The sequence below is a fragment of the Scyliorhinus torazame genome, chromosome 11 (genome assembly GCF_047496885.1).
Source record: "Scyliorhinus torazame isolate Kashiwa2021f chromosome 11, sScyTor2.1, whole genome shotgun sequence".
Taxonomy (NCBI): Eukaryota; Metazoa; Chordata; class Chondrichthyes; order Carcharhiniformes; family Scyliorhinidae; genus Scyliorhinus; species Scyliorhinus torazame.
In genome coordinates this window covers 184968496-184987755 of record NC_092717.1, presented here as the reverse complement: position 1 = coordinate 184987755, position 19260 = coordinate 184968496, and the positions used below count along the sequence as shown (strand labels likewise).

The window sequence follows — 19260 nt, the reverse complement described above, 5'->3', positions numbered from 1 at the left end:
GCAAATAAATCTGGGATTTAAAAAGAAAATGTTTGTGTCTGTAACAGCGACCACATAACCTGCAGATTGTTGTAAAACCCAACTGGTTCAGTAAAGTCCTGCGGGGAAGGAAATCTGCCGGCCTTTCCCACTCTGGCCGATTTGCGATTCCAGACCCACAGCAATGTGAAATAGCCTTGCACATCACACCACTGAGCACAATTAGGCCTGGCAATAAAAGTTGACCATGCTAATAATGCCCACATCCTGTAAATGAATAACAACAAAGGTTCTCTTTCTATCTTGTCTAATTGGTTTTCTTGATCTGGACTTCTCATCTCCAGGCTCTCAACCAGCAGGCTGTCGTTTCTCAAAGTTGTGGAGAGGGGGAGGATGGGGCTATGAATTTCTGAACCAGGATTCAAAGCTCTGGGGTTGAGGTCTGGAAGCATTATTCAGCAGAGGACCAGTTTCTCTCTCTCTCTCTCTCTCTCTCTCTCTCCCCATGCCTCTTAACACTGCCATGCCCAGTAAAGATGACATATTCCCAACGTGCAAGATCCAAACTTCATGCAATGTGGACTATTTTGAAATTTACTTGCGTGCTGCAAAAGTGGCCAGAGGGTCAGGTGAGTTCTTGTGACTTCTGAATAGACATAGAGTTAACTCAGGTGTCTGCAAAGTTCTTTCAAAGTAAATGACTGTGGGTGCAGACCCTCCCTTGAAAAGATTTGAAGAGACTTATGGAATTTACAATCTCCTTATCTGGGTATGAACAGGAACTCAAAATCAACAGCCGCAGAGAAACCAGATTACCACAGGCAGTTGTGCACAGCCACCATTCTTCCCCCATTGTGTAGCAATGGCTTCTACCTTTCAATCATTTGTGTGGACAATAGAGGTATTGATCATGTAGTCACATGATTGAAACTGACTTCAGATGACAAATTGCATTACTCCAAGAACCAGGCAGAAACAAGGCCCAACCAGACATAAGAGGGACTATGAAGAATAGAATGCTGCCTGAACAACCAGTCAATCCAGGCAGTGAGAGAGAGATTGGACAACCTGGCCTTCACCTGCAAAGACTCATCGCGACAGAAACTCAGCCAAGACTTTATCTGGAAGCCCAGAGGCTTCCAACCTTCAATCATCCAAAGAATGAGCGAACCCTTCTCGGCCCCGCATCGCGTGCATGTTACAGGACTGAAAATTTAACAGGTGATTTATTTCTGCTAATAACCTAAATCTTTATCTCTGCATTCCATCTTTATATGTGTGTGGTTGTGTGCCTGAGGGAGTGACTCATGTTGGGGCGTTGTGTAAATCGGGCGCTGGTCAGACCCTATTTGGACTATTGTGAGTCGTTTTGGGCCCCGTATCTAAGGGAGGATATGCTGGCCTTGGAAAGGGTCCAGAGGAGGTTCACAAGATTGATCCCTGGAATGAAGAGCTTGTCATATGAGGAACGGTTGAGGACTCTGGGTCTGAACCCATTGGATTTTAGAAGGCTGAGGGGTGGATCTCAGTGAAACTCACAGGATACTGTGAGGCCTGGATAGAGTGGACGTGGAGAGGATGTTTCCACGAGTAGGAAAAAGCAGAATCCGAGGGCACAATCTCAGACTAAAGGGACAATCCTTTAAAACAGAGATGAGGAGGAATTTCTTCAGCCAGAGGGTGGTGAATCTGTGGAACATCACTGAGTGTCTTTCAGACAGAGATAGATAGGTTCTTGATTAATAAGGGTATCAGGGGTTATGGGGAGAAGGCAGGAGAATGGGGGTGAGAAAAATATCAGCCGTGATTGAATGGCGGAGCAGACTCGATGGGCCGAGTGGCCTAATTCTGCTCCAATGTCTTACGGTCTTATTATATTTTCTTCTGATTTAAACTTACCCAAAATCCTACTTTGTGTTTATTTCTGAAAATCACAACACTCAATAGATTATAAACCTCAAAACTCAAATCTACTTACGTACAACTACAGGAGGGGGAAAGGAGGGAAAAAGTTATCCCACCATCTCTCTTCTATCCCTATCAATGGCCCAAAAATTCTTTCGCACTCTCTTTACCCAAAATATCATACCTTGGTGTTCGGAGGCTCCTCACTGGGTGCATCAGAGCCGCGAGACAGGAAGCAATATGTGTGTTCATGTCGGAGAAAGAAATCTGCGGCTCTAGAGCTGGGACCTGTTCAATCTTCCTTCCACACGAGGCCTGCATCCTGCGCAGTACGTCGTCATTGTGAAACAGGAGTACCCCATCAGCATACCTGCAAAGATGCCAAACACAAAAGACAATGATGCTGAACAGAAAAGCATAAACTGGATTTCAACCTCGGCTCCTCGGGCTGAAAAGGAGGCTACTGGGTCAGTTCATGTGTCCCCTGTCTATTGACATTAAACATGTTCATTGTATGGCATATTTACTGATTTAGGTGTAAGCCTTGACTCAGCCAGTGATTTTGTCACCTCCGAATCAGAAACCCCCCCCCTCCATTCTTCTGCAAGGAGCCTGATGGGATCTTTTTTTTACATCTGCCGGAAACTGATGGGCTCGGAGTTATGTCTCATCTGCAATGTAAACGCCTGTGACTGAACCATTCCCTTCGGGTTAGAGTGGAGTGTCAGCCACAGAGAGGAGGGCACTACCCACTGAGCCAAGCCGGCAGGTATAACGGAACAAATACCAGATGCCGACGCTCTTTCTCTCTCTGAGGTTAGGTCGAAGATATCTTTGTGGTAAGAGTACAGGAAGCTTCACTCTGTATCTAACCCCTAATTAACCTGACCAAAGGTGGTGGAATGGAAATTTGACTACGCTTCTCGTCGGTGCTATACCTGACCCAGGAGTGCTCAATGCTGCCACCTAGCTGCTTGAAATGGAAAGTATTCCAATCAGATTGGCTAGCATAGAACATACAGTGCAGGAGGCCACTCGGCCCATCGAGTCAGCACCGACCCACCTAAACCCTCACTTCCACCCCATCCCCGCAACCCAACAACCCCTCCCAACCTTCCTTGGTCACTAAGGGTAATTTATCATGGCCAATCCATCTAACCTGCACGTCTTTGGACTGTGGGAGGAAACCGGACCATCGGAGGAAACCCACGCAGACACAGGGAGAACGCGCAGACAGTGACCCAGCAGGGAATCGAACCTGGGACCCTGGCGCTGTGAAGCCACAGTGCTAGCCACTTGTGCTACCGTGCTGTCCCAACTTGGACAGAAAAATAAATCTTGTTTAAAGCATAAAGCAGCCGGGGTGCGTCCTTACCTCTGAAGCCAGGAAAGGCAGAGCAGGGAGTTGAAGTGTTGCAGTGGGCATTCCCCTCCCTGATGTGGAGCGACCGCCACAGACAGAATGTAACCCATTGGAAACTCCTCTCGGATTGATTCACACAAACGTGCACCCAAACCTAGGCATAAAAAAATATTCACCAGATTATTACTTTGAAAAGTATTACACTGAATATGAACAGTTCCCTCTGTTGACCAGTCACCATCTCTCACCTTCTGTTAGGTTCACTGGTAGTGATTTCACTTCTGGATGAGTCTGAAAGTCCACGGCTCAACTCCTAAGCCAGAGACGAGAACACATAATCTAGTTTGACATTCTCAGTACAGCACCGAGGGAGTGCTGCACTGTCAGAGATACCATCTTTTGAATGATGTGTTAAACTGAAGCCCCATCTGCCCTATCAGGAGCTGTAATATCTTCTCCTCAGTATGCTGTCCAACATTTATCCCTCAACCCACATATAAATCAGAGGCCTGGATTTTGATGCCTGCGTCCATGTCGGAACAGTGGCAGAAAGGATTTTAAAACGGCATGCGCGACCCAATTCCGGGGTTCCTGCCCCCATTCCCGCCCATTCCCATTTTCAGCAATTGTTGCTGGCACAGGGTAAGGATGGGCCCACACTCAGCAATCCCGTCCACTGGCAGCTCCACTGCGAGGGTGGGCATTTCAGACCCCCTGCTACTTTCATGGTTCCTCGCAGGGGTCATGAAGCAAGGTGAGGGGGAGCCCTATCCTGGAGTCGGGAACCAGAAAAACGAATGTATCTAATTTGTAATGAATTTTGACTCCAGATAAAGTAACGTGTAATGAAACGAAAAATTTAAAATACCCCCCACCAGCTGGTGGATGGTCAGTCGGCTAAATTGTTAAAATGGAAACTCGGCACCAGCCTGCTTACCTGTGGTTTAGCAGTGGTAGGGTGAGCGATGGTAGCTCTGGTAATTGCAATGTATTTCCCAACAACCCCAAAATAGGTAGGAATGTATTTGTGAAGAGGACATAAGGAGCCGGCAAAAGGGCATAAAATCAAAGCAAAATACTGAGGATGCAAGAAATCTAAAAACAGAAAAGGCTGGGAAAGCTCAGGTCGGGCGAGAGAGAGAGGGGCCCATAATCTCGAGGCCTAAGGCAGCACTGACCATTTCACACCAAAAAACACTTCCACCAAAACCTTGACTGCAGTTGCTTTTGGATCTGGATGAGTCTTGTCCCAGCCTCACCGCATTGATGTGCCTCTGTCGATTTACATAATTCTGTTGCCTCAACAAAAACTAAAGATGGGAATGTTCCTTTTTTTCAGCCTTGCTTATACTGCAATCCAAGTGGGATCTTCTTTACATTTGAATGCAGAATGGCCCCTGTGTTTTTAAGATATTTGCAACATTTCAAATGTGGCAGGTGGACAGGTGCCACTGGGGCCTCAAGATTGGGCTCACTAGCTGCCCCAGAGTAGACAGTGGGAAATATCGTTGTCCCGGAGTGACAGTCACTCAGCACTCCTCTGGGACTCAGAAAAATTATTCAAACACTTGGGAGGCGTCTTCAGTTCCATCACTTGTCATATAGATCAGAGTGCGCACTGCACAGGCACCTGCTCCAAACTTACATTTAAGTCATAGGAGCCCAATCCCAGTGAACCAACACCTGAAACAGGCTGGTGTTTTGGTCACCGCTCCAAACAGCCCCAGCCCAGTCATTGTTGTGATGCTACTGACAACGTTTCATCCGTGTGAGGCTATAATGTACAGCAGCTGCAGTGGGAAATTAAAGTGGGCAGAGGCCCTCAGGATCTGTGGGAGAACATAGAAAATACAGGACGGGATTCTCCCGCAATCGGCGGGATGGCCCAACGCCGGCGCCAAGAATGACGCGAAACACTCCGGCGTTGGGCCACCCGGAAGTTGCGGAATCCTCAGTTGAGGATTCCGCAACTTCCGGGGGCTAGGCCGGCGTCGGAGTGGTTGACGGCGCACCAACCGGCGCCGAAGGGCCGCCGTGGTCCCACGCATGCCCAGAACCGCCAGCATGTTCTGGCGCATGCGCAGAGGGGTTCTTCTCTGCGCCGGCCATGGCGGAGCCCTACAGAGGGAAAGAGTGCCCCCAAGGCACAGGCCCGCCCGCATATCGGTGGGCCCCGATCGCGGGCCAGGCCACCGGTGGGGGGGGCGGATCCCCAGGACCCCCAGCGCCCCCCTTCCCCACTCTCCCCCCCCCCCCACCCCCCGAGGACCCCGCTAGACGGCCGGCAAGCTAGGTCCCGCCGTGATGGACCATGTCCATTTCACGCCGGCGGCACGGGCCGAAAACGGGCGGCCGCTCGGCCCATTGGGGCCCGGAGAATTGGGGGGCCGCCCCCAACTGCCCCCGACCGGCACAGCGTAAACCCCGCCCCTGCCCACAAACCGGCGCCGGAGAATACAGCAGCCGGCGTCGGAGTGGCGGGGCGGGATTCACACCGCACCCCCGGAGATTCTCTGGCAGAGGGTTTCATCGTGGCTAAAGAGGTGATAAATAGTGGAGAAACGGAACCTCAAAATAATATCACTGCCTGAATGAAACTCAAGCTCTTCTAGGCTTCTCTTGTATTCAGGTTGAAAAATATACTGGACAGTGTGTAGTTGGCCCATTACAGGAAGGTTCCAGGATCAATCCCAAAGTTACCCAATGTTAGTAAGGATGATTATGTCAGTAAGGATAACCGTGTCAGTAAGGATAACTGTGTCAGTAAGGATAACCGTGTCAGTAAGGATAATAGTGTCAATAAGGATAACCGTGTCAGTAAGGATAACTGTGTCAGGATAATAGTGTCAATAAGGATAACCGTGTCGGAAAGGATAACCATGTCAGTAAGGATAACCGTGTCAGTAAGGATAATAGTGTCAATAAGGATAACCGTGTCGGAAAGGATAATAGTGTCAATAAGGATAACCGTGTCGGAAAGGATAACCATGTCAGTAAGGATAACCGTGTCAGTAAGGATAACTGTGTCACTAAGGAAATAGTGTCAGTAAGGATAACCGTGTCAGTAAGGATAACCGTGTCAGTAAGGATAACTGTGTCAGGATAATAGTGTCAATAAGGATAACCGTGTCGCAAAGGATAACCATGTCAGTAAGGATAACCGTGTCAGTAAGGATAACTGTGTCATTAAGGATAATAGTGTCAGTAAGGATAACCGTGTCGGAAAGAATAACCATGACAGTAAGGATAACCGTGTCAGTAAGGATAATAGTGTCAATAAGGATAACCGTGTCAGTAAGGATAACCGTGTCAGTAAGGATAATAGTGTCAATAAGGATAACCGTGTCGGAAAGGATAACCATGTCAGTAAGGATAACCGTGTCAGTAAGGATAACTGTGTCACTAAGGATAATAGTGTCAGTAAGGATAACCGTGTCAGCATGGATAACCGTGTCAGTATGGTAACCATGTAAGTAAGGATAACCGTGTCAGTAAGGATAACCGTGTCAGCATGGATAACCATGTCAGTAAGGATAACCGTGTCAATAAGGATTACCATGTCAGTAAGGATAACTGTGTCAGGACAATAGTGTCAATAAGGATAACCGTGTCGGAAAGGATAACCATGTCAGTAAGGATAACCGTGTCAGTAAGGATAATAGTGCCAATAAGGATAACCGTGTCAGTAAGGATAACCGTGTCAGTAAGGATAATAGTGTCAATAAGAATAACCGTGTCGGAAAGGATAACCATGTCAGTAAGGATAACCGTGTCAGTAAGGATAACTGTGTCACTAAGGATAATAGTGTCAGTAAGGATAACCGTGTCAGCATGGATAACCGTGTCAGTATGGTAACCATGTCAGTAAGGATAACCGTGTCAGTAAGGATAACCGTGTCAGCATGGATAACCGTGTCGGTATGGTAACCATGTCAGTAAGGATAACCGTATCAGTAAGGATAACCGTGTCAGCATGGATAACCATGTCAGTAAGGATAACCGTGTCAGTAAGGATTACCATGTCAGTAAGGATAATAGTGTCGGACAGGATAACCGTGTCAGTATGGATAACTATGTCAATAAGGATAACCGTGTCAGTAAGGATAACCATGTCAGTAAGGATAACCGTGTCAGTAAGGATTACCATGTCAGTAAGGATAATAGTGTCGGACAGGATAACCGTGTCAGTATGGATAACTATGTCAATAAGGATAACCGTGTCAATAAGGATAACCGTGTCAGTATGGATCACCCTGTCAGTAAAGATAACCGTGTCAGTAAGGATAACCGTGTCAGTATGGATCACCCTGTCAGTAAAGATAACCGTGTCAGTAAGCATAACCATGTCAGTAAGGATAATAGTGTCAGTAAGGATAATAGTGTGAATAAGGATAACCGTGTCAGTAAGGATAACCGTGTCAATAAGGATAATAGTGTCAGTAAGGATAGCCGTGTTGGAAAGGATAACCATGTCAGTATGGATCACCGTGTCAGTAAGGATTACCTTGTCAGTAAGGATAACTATGTCAATAAGGATAACCGTGTCAATAAGGATAACCGTGTCAGTAAGGATAATAGTATCAATAAGGATTACCATGTCAGTATGGATAACCGTGTCAGTAAGGATAACCGTGTCAGTAAGGATAATAGTGTCAGTAAGGATAACCATGTCAGTAAGGATAATAGTGTCAGTAAGGATAACCATGTCAGTATGGATCAACGTGTCAGTAAGGATAACCGTGTCAGTAAGGATTACCATGTCAGTAAGGATAATAGTGTCGGAAAGGATAACCGTGTCAGTATGATGACCGTGTCGGAAATGATAACCGTGTCAGTGTGGATAACCGTGTCAGTATGGATAATAGTGTTGGAAAGGATAACCGTGTCAGTAAGGATAATAGTGTCAATAAGGATAACCGTGTCGGAAAGGATAACCTTGTCAGTAACGGTAACAATTTCGAGGAGGTGAGGGAGATACAGGATCAGCCAATAGGTTCCTACTGGAGGGAGAGTTAGGAAAAGGAAAGGTGTAGACAAGTTCACAGCCAGTGTGATGGTATCTCTACTTCAATAGCCTGCCAACGGTAGGCTTATAATTGCAGTAATTGAGAGAGTTTGTATTTCTTTTCACCTGGTCAAAGGAAGAGGGATATCGCACTGCTGGATTCTCACCCACTGCTGCAGATTCTCACTAGCGAATCGCCGCTGTGGGTAAGGTCCCAGAGAGTTGTCAGCTCTTATCGAACTGTACCCTCAATGTGGTGTCAAGTTCAAAAGAGGGCTAAACTGCAACGGCCGACAAACCTTGCTTGGCTGCAATGTCTGTTGCAGAACCTCCCAGGAACAGCAAGATAACGGACTGTGCCTCGCTCCTGCATTCCCACTTGCTTTATTAGTCGGTGAGAAAGCAGCAGGGGAGTGGTCGCTTTCCTTCTCAAGTAGTTTATACCAAATGCAATAAACCCAATGTGGTTCTTTAACTGAGCATAGACAGCTTTGTGTGCTTGAGGCAGCTTGAAGCAGAGTACTTTTGTGAACTTTGTGTTTCCCAGAGACAATTTTGTGAAAATTCTGGTGTAAAACATTATTGTGTCAGTAGCTCAGGGAGGTGAGCTACTCATTCCCCCGGAAGGTGCTCAATCCGTGACTAACTAAGGAAGGTAAAGATTGTATCAAATTGAAAGGTAAAATGAACAATTCCACAGGTCAGAAGATTGGTCAGAATATAAAGAACAGCAAGAGTAACTAAAAGATTAATAAGATGGGAGAAATTAGAGTGTGAGTGAAAGCTGGCTAGAAAAAGTAAAAACATGTAGTAAGAATTTTACAGAGTTCTTAAAGAGGAAACGCATTAGGAAAGTGAGTGTTGGTCCTCTAGAGAGTGTCTGGGAAATTAATAATGGAAAATAAGGTTGAGGCGGATGAATCAAACAAATATTTTGTGTCAGTCTTCACTGTAGAGGATACAACTAACATAAAATCATAGGATGGTATCATAGAATCCCTACAGAGCAGAAGGTGGCGTTTCGGTCCATCAGGTCTGCACCGATCCTACGAAAGAGCGCCAACCTGGGTCCGTGTCCCTGCCCTATCTCCATAATCCCACCTAAGCGTTTGGATACTCAGGAGCAATTTAGCATGGTCAATCCACCTCACCTGCACATCTTTGAACATCCCAAAAATAAATGCGAATCAAGAGGTGAAAGGGAGGGAAGACCTTAAAACAATTACAATCACCAAAGAAAGGGGACTGAGAAAATTATTAGAAGTAAAAGTCATCAGATTCTGATGGACTTCATCTTAGGTTCTTAAAAGAAATGGCTGCTGAGATAGTAGATGCATTGGTTTTAATTTTCCAAAATTCCCTAGATTCTGTAAATGTCTCATCAGATTGGAACAAAAACAAATGTGATTCTCAGAGAATTATAGAATTTACAGTGAGGAGGCCTTTCGGCCCATCGAGTCTGCACTGGCCCTTGGAAAGAGCACCCTACTTAAACCCACGCCTCTACCCTATCCCTGTAACCCAGTAACACCACATAACCTTTTTGGACACTAAGGGGCAATTCAGCATGGCCAATCCACCTAACCTGCACATCTTTGAACTGTGGGAGGAAACCGGAGCACCCAGAGGAAACCCACACAGACACAGGGAGGAAGTGCAAACTCTGCACAGACAGTGACTCGAGGCCGTAATTGAACCCAGGTCCCTGGAGCTGTGAGGCAGCAGTGCTAACCACTGTGCCACCGTGCCACACGATTCTATTCAAGAAAGGATGGAGACAGACAGCAGGAAGCTGTTCGGGGTCGGAGGAGGGCAGTACATCCGGCATGTATGAACGAATCAGAGGGGAAGAGTTGAGTTTGGTGGAAGGGGTGAAGGCTAAATGAGTGGAGGAGTTGGGGCCAATATTGGAGGAGGAAGTGTGGAGTGAGGGGCTGAAAGCCATGCCGTTGAATGCGAGACTGAGCCCACCATTCTGAGGTTCATGCACCTCAACCTGTTCTCCAGACTTTACACTTTGGCCTTCAGGTCCTTATTCCTGTCCGCCATTAGCAGCATCCCGGCTTCCAATGAGGCAGGCTGATCCTTGTGCCTCAACAAGGCCTCCTCCACATCCTCCCACATCTCCCCTTGCTCCTTCACAGCCTTGACCGTCTTGCCCAGCTGCCCACACATCGGGCCCAACGCCTCCTCGATGGTGGCTTTGAACGAATATTTAATCTCCTTCCCTCGTCACTCAAATTGACCATCTGCCTGCTGAACATCTACAACTCCTGCGCCATCGCCCCAGCCAATGTTTCTAGGGTGATGGGTGCGGCTGCCTCCATCATCCCCTAGGTTCCTGACTACTAGCCGGGGGATTCTTTCCTGTGGAATTGTCGACGAGGCTTTTGACATTCCTCGGTCACCTTTCTGTTCTCCACACCAACCTACTGGATTAGAACCCAAAATCTCCCGAAAAAATAAGGGCAAAAGTGATCAAAATACTGGACCCTGGCAGGAGCCGCTTTTTGTGCGACCTGCTTTCACATTCCATCACCGGAAGTCCTTCATCGATACTTCAAACATGAGCTAACATAGTGAGAACTAGTTGGTCATTTGATAGGAAGCTGGCAGGTCATTCGACTGCTCCACTATTTAAAGCTGAGAAGTGCAAAGTGTGGCATTTTAGCAGGAAGAACGAGTCGTGGCAAAATAAATTAAATGGTACAACCTAAAAGGAAGTGCAGGTTGAGCGAGATCTGCAAGTTTGCTTACGCAAGGGCCACAGTGAAAAGTTTTGGCAGCGGGACAAGTAATGTAAAAAAGACAAGCTTAAAGGCTTTCCGCGGAGCATTCGCAATAAAACGGATGATCTAATTGCGCAAATAGATGTAAAAGGGTATGATATAATCGGGATTACGGAGACATGACCAGGGATGGAAACAGAACATCCAGAGATATTCGGTATTTCGGAAGGACAGACAAAATGGAAAAGGTGGTGGAGTTGCACTGCTGGTTAAAGAGGAAATTAGCGCAATGTTGGGGAAGGGTATTAGCTCCGACAGTGTGGAATCTGTATGGGTGGAGTGACAAACGCCAAGGGGCAAAAAACATTAGTGAGTGTTGTATATAGACCCCAAACTGTGGTGGTGAGGTTGGGAGTGGCATTAAACAGGAAATTAGAGACATATGCTATAAAGAAACGTCTGTAATTATGGGTGATTTTAATCTGTATATAGATTGGGCAAATCAAATTCGTCACAATACCGTAGAGGAAGAATTCCTGGAGTGTGTACGGAATGGTTTTCCGGACCAATACGTTGATGAACCAACTAGAGGGCAGGCCATCCTAGATTGGGTACTGTGTAATGAGAACGGAATCATTGGCAATCTAGGTGTGCGAGACCCCCTGGAGCTGAATGACCATAATATGAGAAAAATTTTAATCAAGATGGAGAGTGAAGTAGTTGATTCTGAGACTATTGACTTGAATCTTAATAAAGGGAACTACGATGATATGAGGCGCGAGTTGGCAATGATAGATTGGGAAACTTTACTTCCAACGGATGACTGTGGATAGGCAATGGCAAACATTCAAGGAGCGCATGAGGGAACTGCAACAATTGTTTATTCCTGTCTGGCACAAAAGTAAAAGGGAAAGGTGGCCAATCCAAGATTTATCAGGAAAATTAGAGATAGTATTCGATCCAAGGAAGATGCATACAAATTGGCCAAAAAAAACAATAGGTCTGAGGCTTGAGTGCAGTTTTGAATTCAGCAAACAAGGAACCAAGGGATTGATTAAGGGGGAAATAGAGTATGAGAGTAAGCTTGCAGGGAACATAAAAAGCAACTAAATACAAACTAAATACAGCTTTGACAAAGAGTCATCCAGGCTCAAAACGTTAGCTCCCGTTTCTCTCCGGAGATGTAGCCAGACCTGCTGAGATTATCCAGTATTTTCTGTTTTTGTTTCAGAATTCCAGCATCCGCAGTAATTTGGTTTTAACTAAATACATACATGAAATAGGTTAGGGAACGCAGGATTTAGTGAGAGGGATAAAACTGATGGAAATCATTATTAGTAGAGAAATGGCGTTGGGGAAATTTATGGGATTGAAGGCTGATAAATACCCAGGGCCTGATAATCTACATCCCAGAGTACTTAAGGAAGTGGCTCCAGAAATAGTGGATGCATTGGTGGTCATCTTCCAGGATTCTACAGACTCAGGAACAGTTCCTGCAGATTGGAGGGTAGCTAATGTAACCCCACTATTTAAAAAGGGAGGTAGAGAGAAAACAGGGAATTATAGATCAGTAAACCTGATGTTGGGAATGGGGATAATTATAGAATCCATTATCAAAGATTTTATAGCAGAACACTTAGAAAACTGGCAGGATCAGACAGTCAGCATGGATTTATGAAGGGGAAATCATGCTTGACAAATCTAATGAAATTCTTTGAGGATGTAACTAGCAGGATTGATAAAGGGGAGCCAGTGGATGTGGTGCATTTGGACTTTGAGATGTTTATTGACAAATTCCTGCGTAAGAGATTAACGTGTAAAATTATAGTGCATGGGATTGGCGGTAGTGTATTGAGATGGATGAAAACTGGTTGGCAGACAGGAAACAAAGAGTAGGAATTAACTGGTCTTTTTCAAATTGGCAGCAGTAACTAGTGGGGTACTGCGGGGATCGGTGCTAGGACCCCAGCCATTCACAATATATATTAATGATTTAGATGAGGGAACAAAATGTAATATTTCCACATTTGCAGATGACACCAAGTTGGGTGGGAGGATGAGCTGTGAGGAGGATACAAAAATCCTTCAGTGTGATTTGGACAAGTTGGGTGAGTGGGCAAATGAATGACAGATGCAGTATAATTGGATAAATGTGAAGTTATCCACTTTGGTGGCAAAACAGGAAGGCAGACTATTGCCGAATGGCCATAAAAAGAGGGGAATATCCAACGAGACCTGGGAATCCTCATACACCAGTCACTGAAGGTAAACGTGCAGATTCACAGATGGTAAAGAAGGCAAATGGTATGCTGGCCTTCATGGCGAGAGGAATCGAGTACAGGAGCGGGGATGTCTTGCTGCAATTATACAGGCCCTTGGTGAGGCCACACTTGGAATGTTGTGTGTAGTTTTGGCCTCCTTATCTGAGGAATGATGTTCTTGCTCTAGAAGGAGTGTAGCAAAGACTTAGCAGACTAATTCCTGGGATGGCGGGACTGACGTACGAGAAGAGATTGAGTCGGTTAGGATTGTATTCGCTGGAATTCAGAAGAATGAGGGGGGATCTCACAGAAACCTATAAAATTCTAATAGGCTTCGACAGGGCAGTTGCAAGAAGGATGTTTCCGATGGTGGGTGTGGCCAAAACCAGGGGGCACAGTCTGAGGATACGGGGTAGACCATTTGTGACAGATTCGAAGAGAAATTTCTTCACCCAGAAAGTGGTGACACTGTGGAATTCATTACCACAGGAAGTAGTTGAGGCCGAAACTTTAGAATCCCCGCGACCAGGCCACGCCGCCCTGACGCTGGCCCGCGATTCTCCGGCCCGAATGGGACGAGCGGACATAAGAAAAGAACCAAGTCCCACCGGCGCCGTTCTAACCTGCTCCGAGCCGGCGGGACCTCGGTGTTGAAGGGTCGGGTGGCGGCCTGTGGGGGGAGAGGGGGCATCCGACCCCGCGTGGGGCCTCCGATGTGGCCTGGCCTGCGATCGGGGCCCACCGATCGGCGGGCCGGCATCTGTAGCTGGGGGCCTCCTTTCCTACGCACCGGCCCCTGTAGCCCTGCACCATGTTGCGTCGGGGCCGACGCGTTGAAGGACGCCACTGCGCATGCGCACGTTCGTAAAACGTGACGGAGTTTACAACGGCATGGACATTCTGCCGCGGGATGGGAGAAGCCCGTCCTGTATGTTTTGGAGAAGCAGTTAGATATAGCGCTTGGGGTGAAGGGGATCAAAGGAAATGGGGGGAAGGCAGGATTAGGCCATTGAGTTGGATGATCAGCCATGATCATAATAAATGGAGGAGCAGGCTCGATGGGCCGAATGGCCTCCTCCTGCTCCTCCTTCTGTTTTTATGTTTCAAATCTTTGAGGATGGGAAGCTGTTAAAAGGCGTAAAGGTTCCTGGGCTCTACAAGTAGAGGCGTCGAGTACAAAAGCAAGGTTGCAATTGTAAAATTTCATAAGTTACAGGTTAAACCTCAGCCGCATTACTGTATTCAATTCTGGAAATCACACTTTAGGACGGGTGTAAAGGAGATCTATGGACTGATGCCAGGTCGAGTGAGGCCAGAGAAGTTGGGATTGTCTTCCTCGGAACAGAGGCAGTTAAGGTGAAATACAGAGGTGCTCAGAATTATGAAGAGTTTAGCCACGGTAAATAATTATTTCCACTGAAAGGTGAGTCAGTAATGGGCGGGATTCTCCGACCCCCCGCTGGACCGGAGAATTGCCGGGGGCGGCGTGAATCCCGCCCCCGCCGGTTGCCGAATTCTCCAGCACCGGATATTCGGTGGGGGCGGGAATTGCACTGCGCTGGTCGGCGGGCCCCCCCCGGCGATTCTCCGGCCGCGATGGGCCGAAGTCCCGCTGCTGTCATGCCCGTCCCGCCGGCGAGAATCAAACCACCTCTCTTACCGGCGGGACTAGGCGGCGCGGGCGGGCTCCGGGGTCCTGGGGGGGGGGGGGGAGGGGGGGGCGAGGGGTGATCTGGCCCCTGGGGGTGCCCACACGGTGGCCTGGCCCGCAATCGGGGCCTGCCGATCCGCGGGCGGGCCTGTGCCGTGGGGGCACTCTTTTCTCTCCGCCTCGGCCACAGCCAAGGCCGACGCGTAAGAGACACACCCCCTGCGCATGCGCGGGGATGACGTCAGCAGCCGCTGACGCTCCCGCACATGCACGGACTTCCGCCGGCTGGCGAAGTCCTTTCGGCCCCGGCTGCCGTGGCGCCAAATGCCTTTCCCGCCGGCTGGCGGTCACCCAACCACTCCGGCGCGGGGCTAGCCCCTCAAGGTGAGGGCTTGGCCCTCCGCACCTTTGGGGCGGCCCGACGCCGGAGTGGTTCCCGCCACTCAATCCCGCCGGGACCCCCCCGCCCCGCCGGGTAGGGGAGAATCCCGGCCCAGAATACAAATCAAAGATACTTAGCAAAAGAACAAGGGGTGGGGATGAGGAAACTTTTCTTGAAGCAGCAAATTGCTCGGATCTGGAATGCACTGCCTGAAAGGATACTGGTAACTTGGTAACAGGGAATTAGATATAAACCTGAAAAGGAAAAAATATGCTATGGGGCAAGAGTTAGAGTGGGACAAACTGGAGGGCTGTTTTAAAACGCCAGAACAGAACAGACTGAATGTCCACCTTCTGTGCCCAATGCTTCTGGATAACGGGTAACCCTGAATTTCATCACAAGTACAGTGTGGGCATGGTGGCACAGTGTTTAGCACTGCTGCCTCATAGCGGCAGGTTCCCAGGTTCAATTCGGGCCTTGAGTCACTGTCTGTGGGGAGTTTGTGCTTTCTCTCCGTGTCTGCGTGGGTTCTCTCCGGCTGCTCCAGTTTACTCCCACAGTCCAAAGATGTGCAGGTCAGGTGGATTGGCCATGATAAATTGCCCCATAATGTGCAGGCTAGTTTATGGGATTACGGGGTTAGGGTGAGGTGGATATTGGTGCAGTATATTTGCCGATTAGTGGGCCCCGATCGCAGGCCAGACCCCATCGGAGGGCTCCCCCTCGGTGAAGGAGCCCCCCTCCTCCCCCCCCACATGCTTCCCCCCCCGACCGTTCCCGCAGAGTTCCCACCGGCAGCGATCAGGGGTGAACGGCGCCGGCGGGACTCTGTCATACCGGCACGGCCGCTCAGCCCATCCCGGCTGGAGAATTGGCGGCCCCCCCAATTCCAGTGGCCCACGGCCGACGCCGCGCCAAACGCGCTGGCGCAAATGGCACCGATTCTCCGCACCTCGGAGAATCGCGCGCCGGCGTCGGGGCGTCGTGGTGCGGTTGCGCCGATTCTCCGGCCCGGCGCAGGGCTTGGAGAATCGCCACCTAAGTGTTGGCTAGAAGGCCACCTGCCTGTCCCTCTTCAAATATTGTTGAGGCATTTTAATGTCCATCAGAACAGGGAGGTGGGATCTTCATAAAACTTCGAGCCAAAAGGGTGCCCCCTCCTAAAACTGAGCTCTCATAAGAGAGACATAAGTTGAGGGAGGTCATTCACCCAGAAGGACCCATAGTCCACCAATTGTCTAATAAATGATTACAAAGGATTCTTTTGACTTTGCAATCTGGAGCGTCAGCCTTGTATCGCTTGTACCAGAACCCATTGCGTTGTCATGACTTGGAACGCAAAAGGTGGTGGAAGCAGATTCAATTGTAACTCACACGTGGAAATTGTGTATATACTTGAAAAAGAAAAAATGCAGATCTAGGGGTAAAGGGCAGATCTAGGGGTAAAGGGTAGGACTAATTGCACAGATTGTTCAAGTAAATTATTCCAATTCGTCCAGTTATGTGGGAAGCTGGGATTGTTCTTCTTCAAGCAGAGATGGTTATGGAAGATTGGTCAAGGTATTGGGTGGTACGGTGGAACAATGGTTAGCACTGTTGCCCCTCAGAGCCAGGGCCCCAGGTTCAATTCCCGTCTTAGGTGACTGCCCGTGTGGAATTTGTACATTCCTCCCACTGTCCAAAGAGGCATAGGTTAGGTGAATTGGCCATGATAAATTGACCCTTTTAGTGTCCATGGATATGCAGTTTAGGTGGGATTACAGGAATAGGGCACGTGAGTGGGCCTAAGTAGGGTGCTGTTTCAGAGGGTCGATGCAGACACAATGGGTTGAATGGCCTCCTCTGCACTGTAGGGATTTTATGATATTAAAAATCAAGTAATTCGACAGAGTGAAGAAGGAGTCATAGAGTCAGAGTTGTACAGCACAAAAAAGATGATCATTGGCCCATTGTGTCTGTACCGGCCATCAAGCAGCTATCTATTCTAAACCCATTGTTCTGCACTTGGTCCGTGGCCTTGTATGCTATTGTGTTTCAAGTGGTCATCTAAATGCTTGTTAAATGTGGTGAGGGTTCCTGTCTCTACCAACCCTTTCAGGCAGTGAGTTCCGGTAGAAACTGTTTACAGTGGCATAAGGGTCAGTAACTAGGGGACACTGATTTAAAGTAACACGAAAAAATATACAGGCGACGTGGGGAGAAAACGTTTTATATTCTGGAGCGCATTGCCTGAAAGGTTAGTGGATGTGGATTCAATAGTAACTTTAAAAGAGAATTGGAAAAATAGAGAAAAGTACAGGGCTACGGAGAAGGAGCAGGGAATGGGACGAATTGGACTGCTCCTTCAAAGAACTGGCAGAGGCAAGTTGGGTGAATAATTACCGTAATTATATATAATTCTATGCTACATTTGGGAAAAAACAGCCATCGTGGGTATAAATTACACAAAATAAGGCATAGATTAGATGTTGGACAGTTCTTCCTTCCCCAGAGAATAATAATTCTGTGGAGCAAGTTGCTAGCTTTTATGGTGAATGCTAATTCAATGCATATTTTCAAGTGGTAGAGGAATCTGGCTGAGGCAGCGATCAGCTTGAACGAGAGGTAAGTAGCAAATATATAGTCTCCCATTTAGAGACTTCTTGGCAACTACAGGATATGGAGAATTTTGCTGCGATCCTTATCACATGTGGGATGGGCTAGTTGGTCCTTTTTTATTTTCCCGTTTACATTCAAACTTACAACTGCTTCCGTCCAGAGGGAGAATGGTAGCAGATACCTGGGAACACAACCACCTGTAAGCTCCCCTCCAAGCCATTCACCATCCTGACTTGGGAATAAATCACTACTCCCTCAATGTGGCTGGGTCAAAATCCTGGAACTCCCACTCTAACAGCACTGTGGGTGTACCTACACCACCTGGACAGCAGTGGTTCAAGAAGCTCACCACCACCTTGGCAAGGGCAGTTTGGGATGGGCAATAAATGTTAGCCTTGCCAGCGCGGCCCACATCCCTGGAATTAATTTAAAATAATAGATTTCATAGATTTCATAGAATTTACAGTGCAGAAGGAGGCCATTCGGCCCATCGAGTCTGCACCGGCTCTTGGAAAGAGCGCCCAACCCAAGGTCAACACCTCCACCCTATCCCCATAACCCAGTAAACCCCACCCAACACTAAGGGCAATTTTGGACACTAAGGGCAATTTACCATGGCCAATCCACCTAATCTGCACATCTTTGGACTGTGGGAGGAAACCGGAGCACCCGGAGGAAACCCACGCACACACGGGGAGGATGTGCAGACTCCACACAGACAGAGACCCAAGCCGGAATCGAACCTGGGACCCTGGCGCTGTGAAGCAATAATAATAACAATCTTTATTAGTGTCACAAGTAGGCTTACATTAACACTGCAATGAAGTTACTGTGAAAATCCCCTAGTCGCCACATTCCGGTGCCTGTTCGGGTACACAGAGGGAGAATTCAGAATATCCAATTCACCCAACAGCACGTCTTTCGGGACGTGTGGGAGGAAACCGACGCAGACACGGGTTGAATGTGCAGACTCCGCATTGACAGTGCCCCAAGCCGGGTCCTTGGCGCTGTGAAGCTACATTGCTAACCACTGTGCTATTAAGCCGCCCATTCTCCTCTGTTGAAAACCTGAAATTGGGGGAGTGAAGGAACTGAAATTTAATTGGAATAACTCCACTGCTCTTCCAAAAATTTCCCTGGGATCTTTTACATCTGACCTGAGAGATAGCAGGCACATTTCAGCGGCCTTCTTGCGCCCGGCTTGATGACGCGACAAGGACGTTGAATCTCACGAGTGGCCTCTCGCGAGCTCCATAAGACCATAAGATATAGAGGCAGAATTAAGCCATTCAGCCCATCGAGTCTGCTCCGCCATTCGATCATGGCTGATATGTTCCCATTCTAATCTCCTGCCTTCTCCCAATCTCCTTATTAATTAAGATATCCC

At 47.9% G+C, this 19260-nt stretch overlaps 1 protein-coding gene across 3 annotated transcripts in view; it reads right to left on the bottom strand.

Moving 5' to 3' along the window:
• Positions 1–19260, bottom strand: part of LOC140385708 (tubulin delta chain-like) — a 156022-nt gene that overhangs the window by 60759 nt on the left and 76003 nt on the right. For all 3 annotated transcript variants that reach the window (XM_072468149.1, XM_072468150.1, XM_072468148.1), the window contains exons 6-7: positions 3260–3401; positions 2069–2254 (exon numbers count right to left, since the gene is read on the bottom strand). In XM_072468149.1, coding sequence (XP_072324250.1) covers positions 2069–2254; positions 3260–3401 — 328 coding nt within the window. The remainder of the gene's footprint in view (positions 1–2068; positions 2255–3259; positions 3402–19260) is intronic.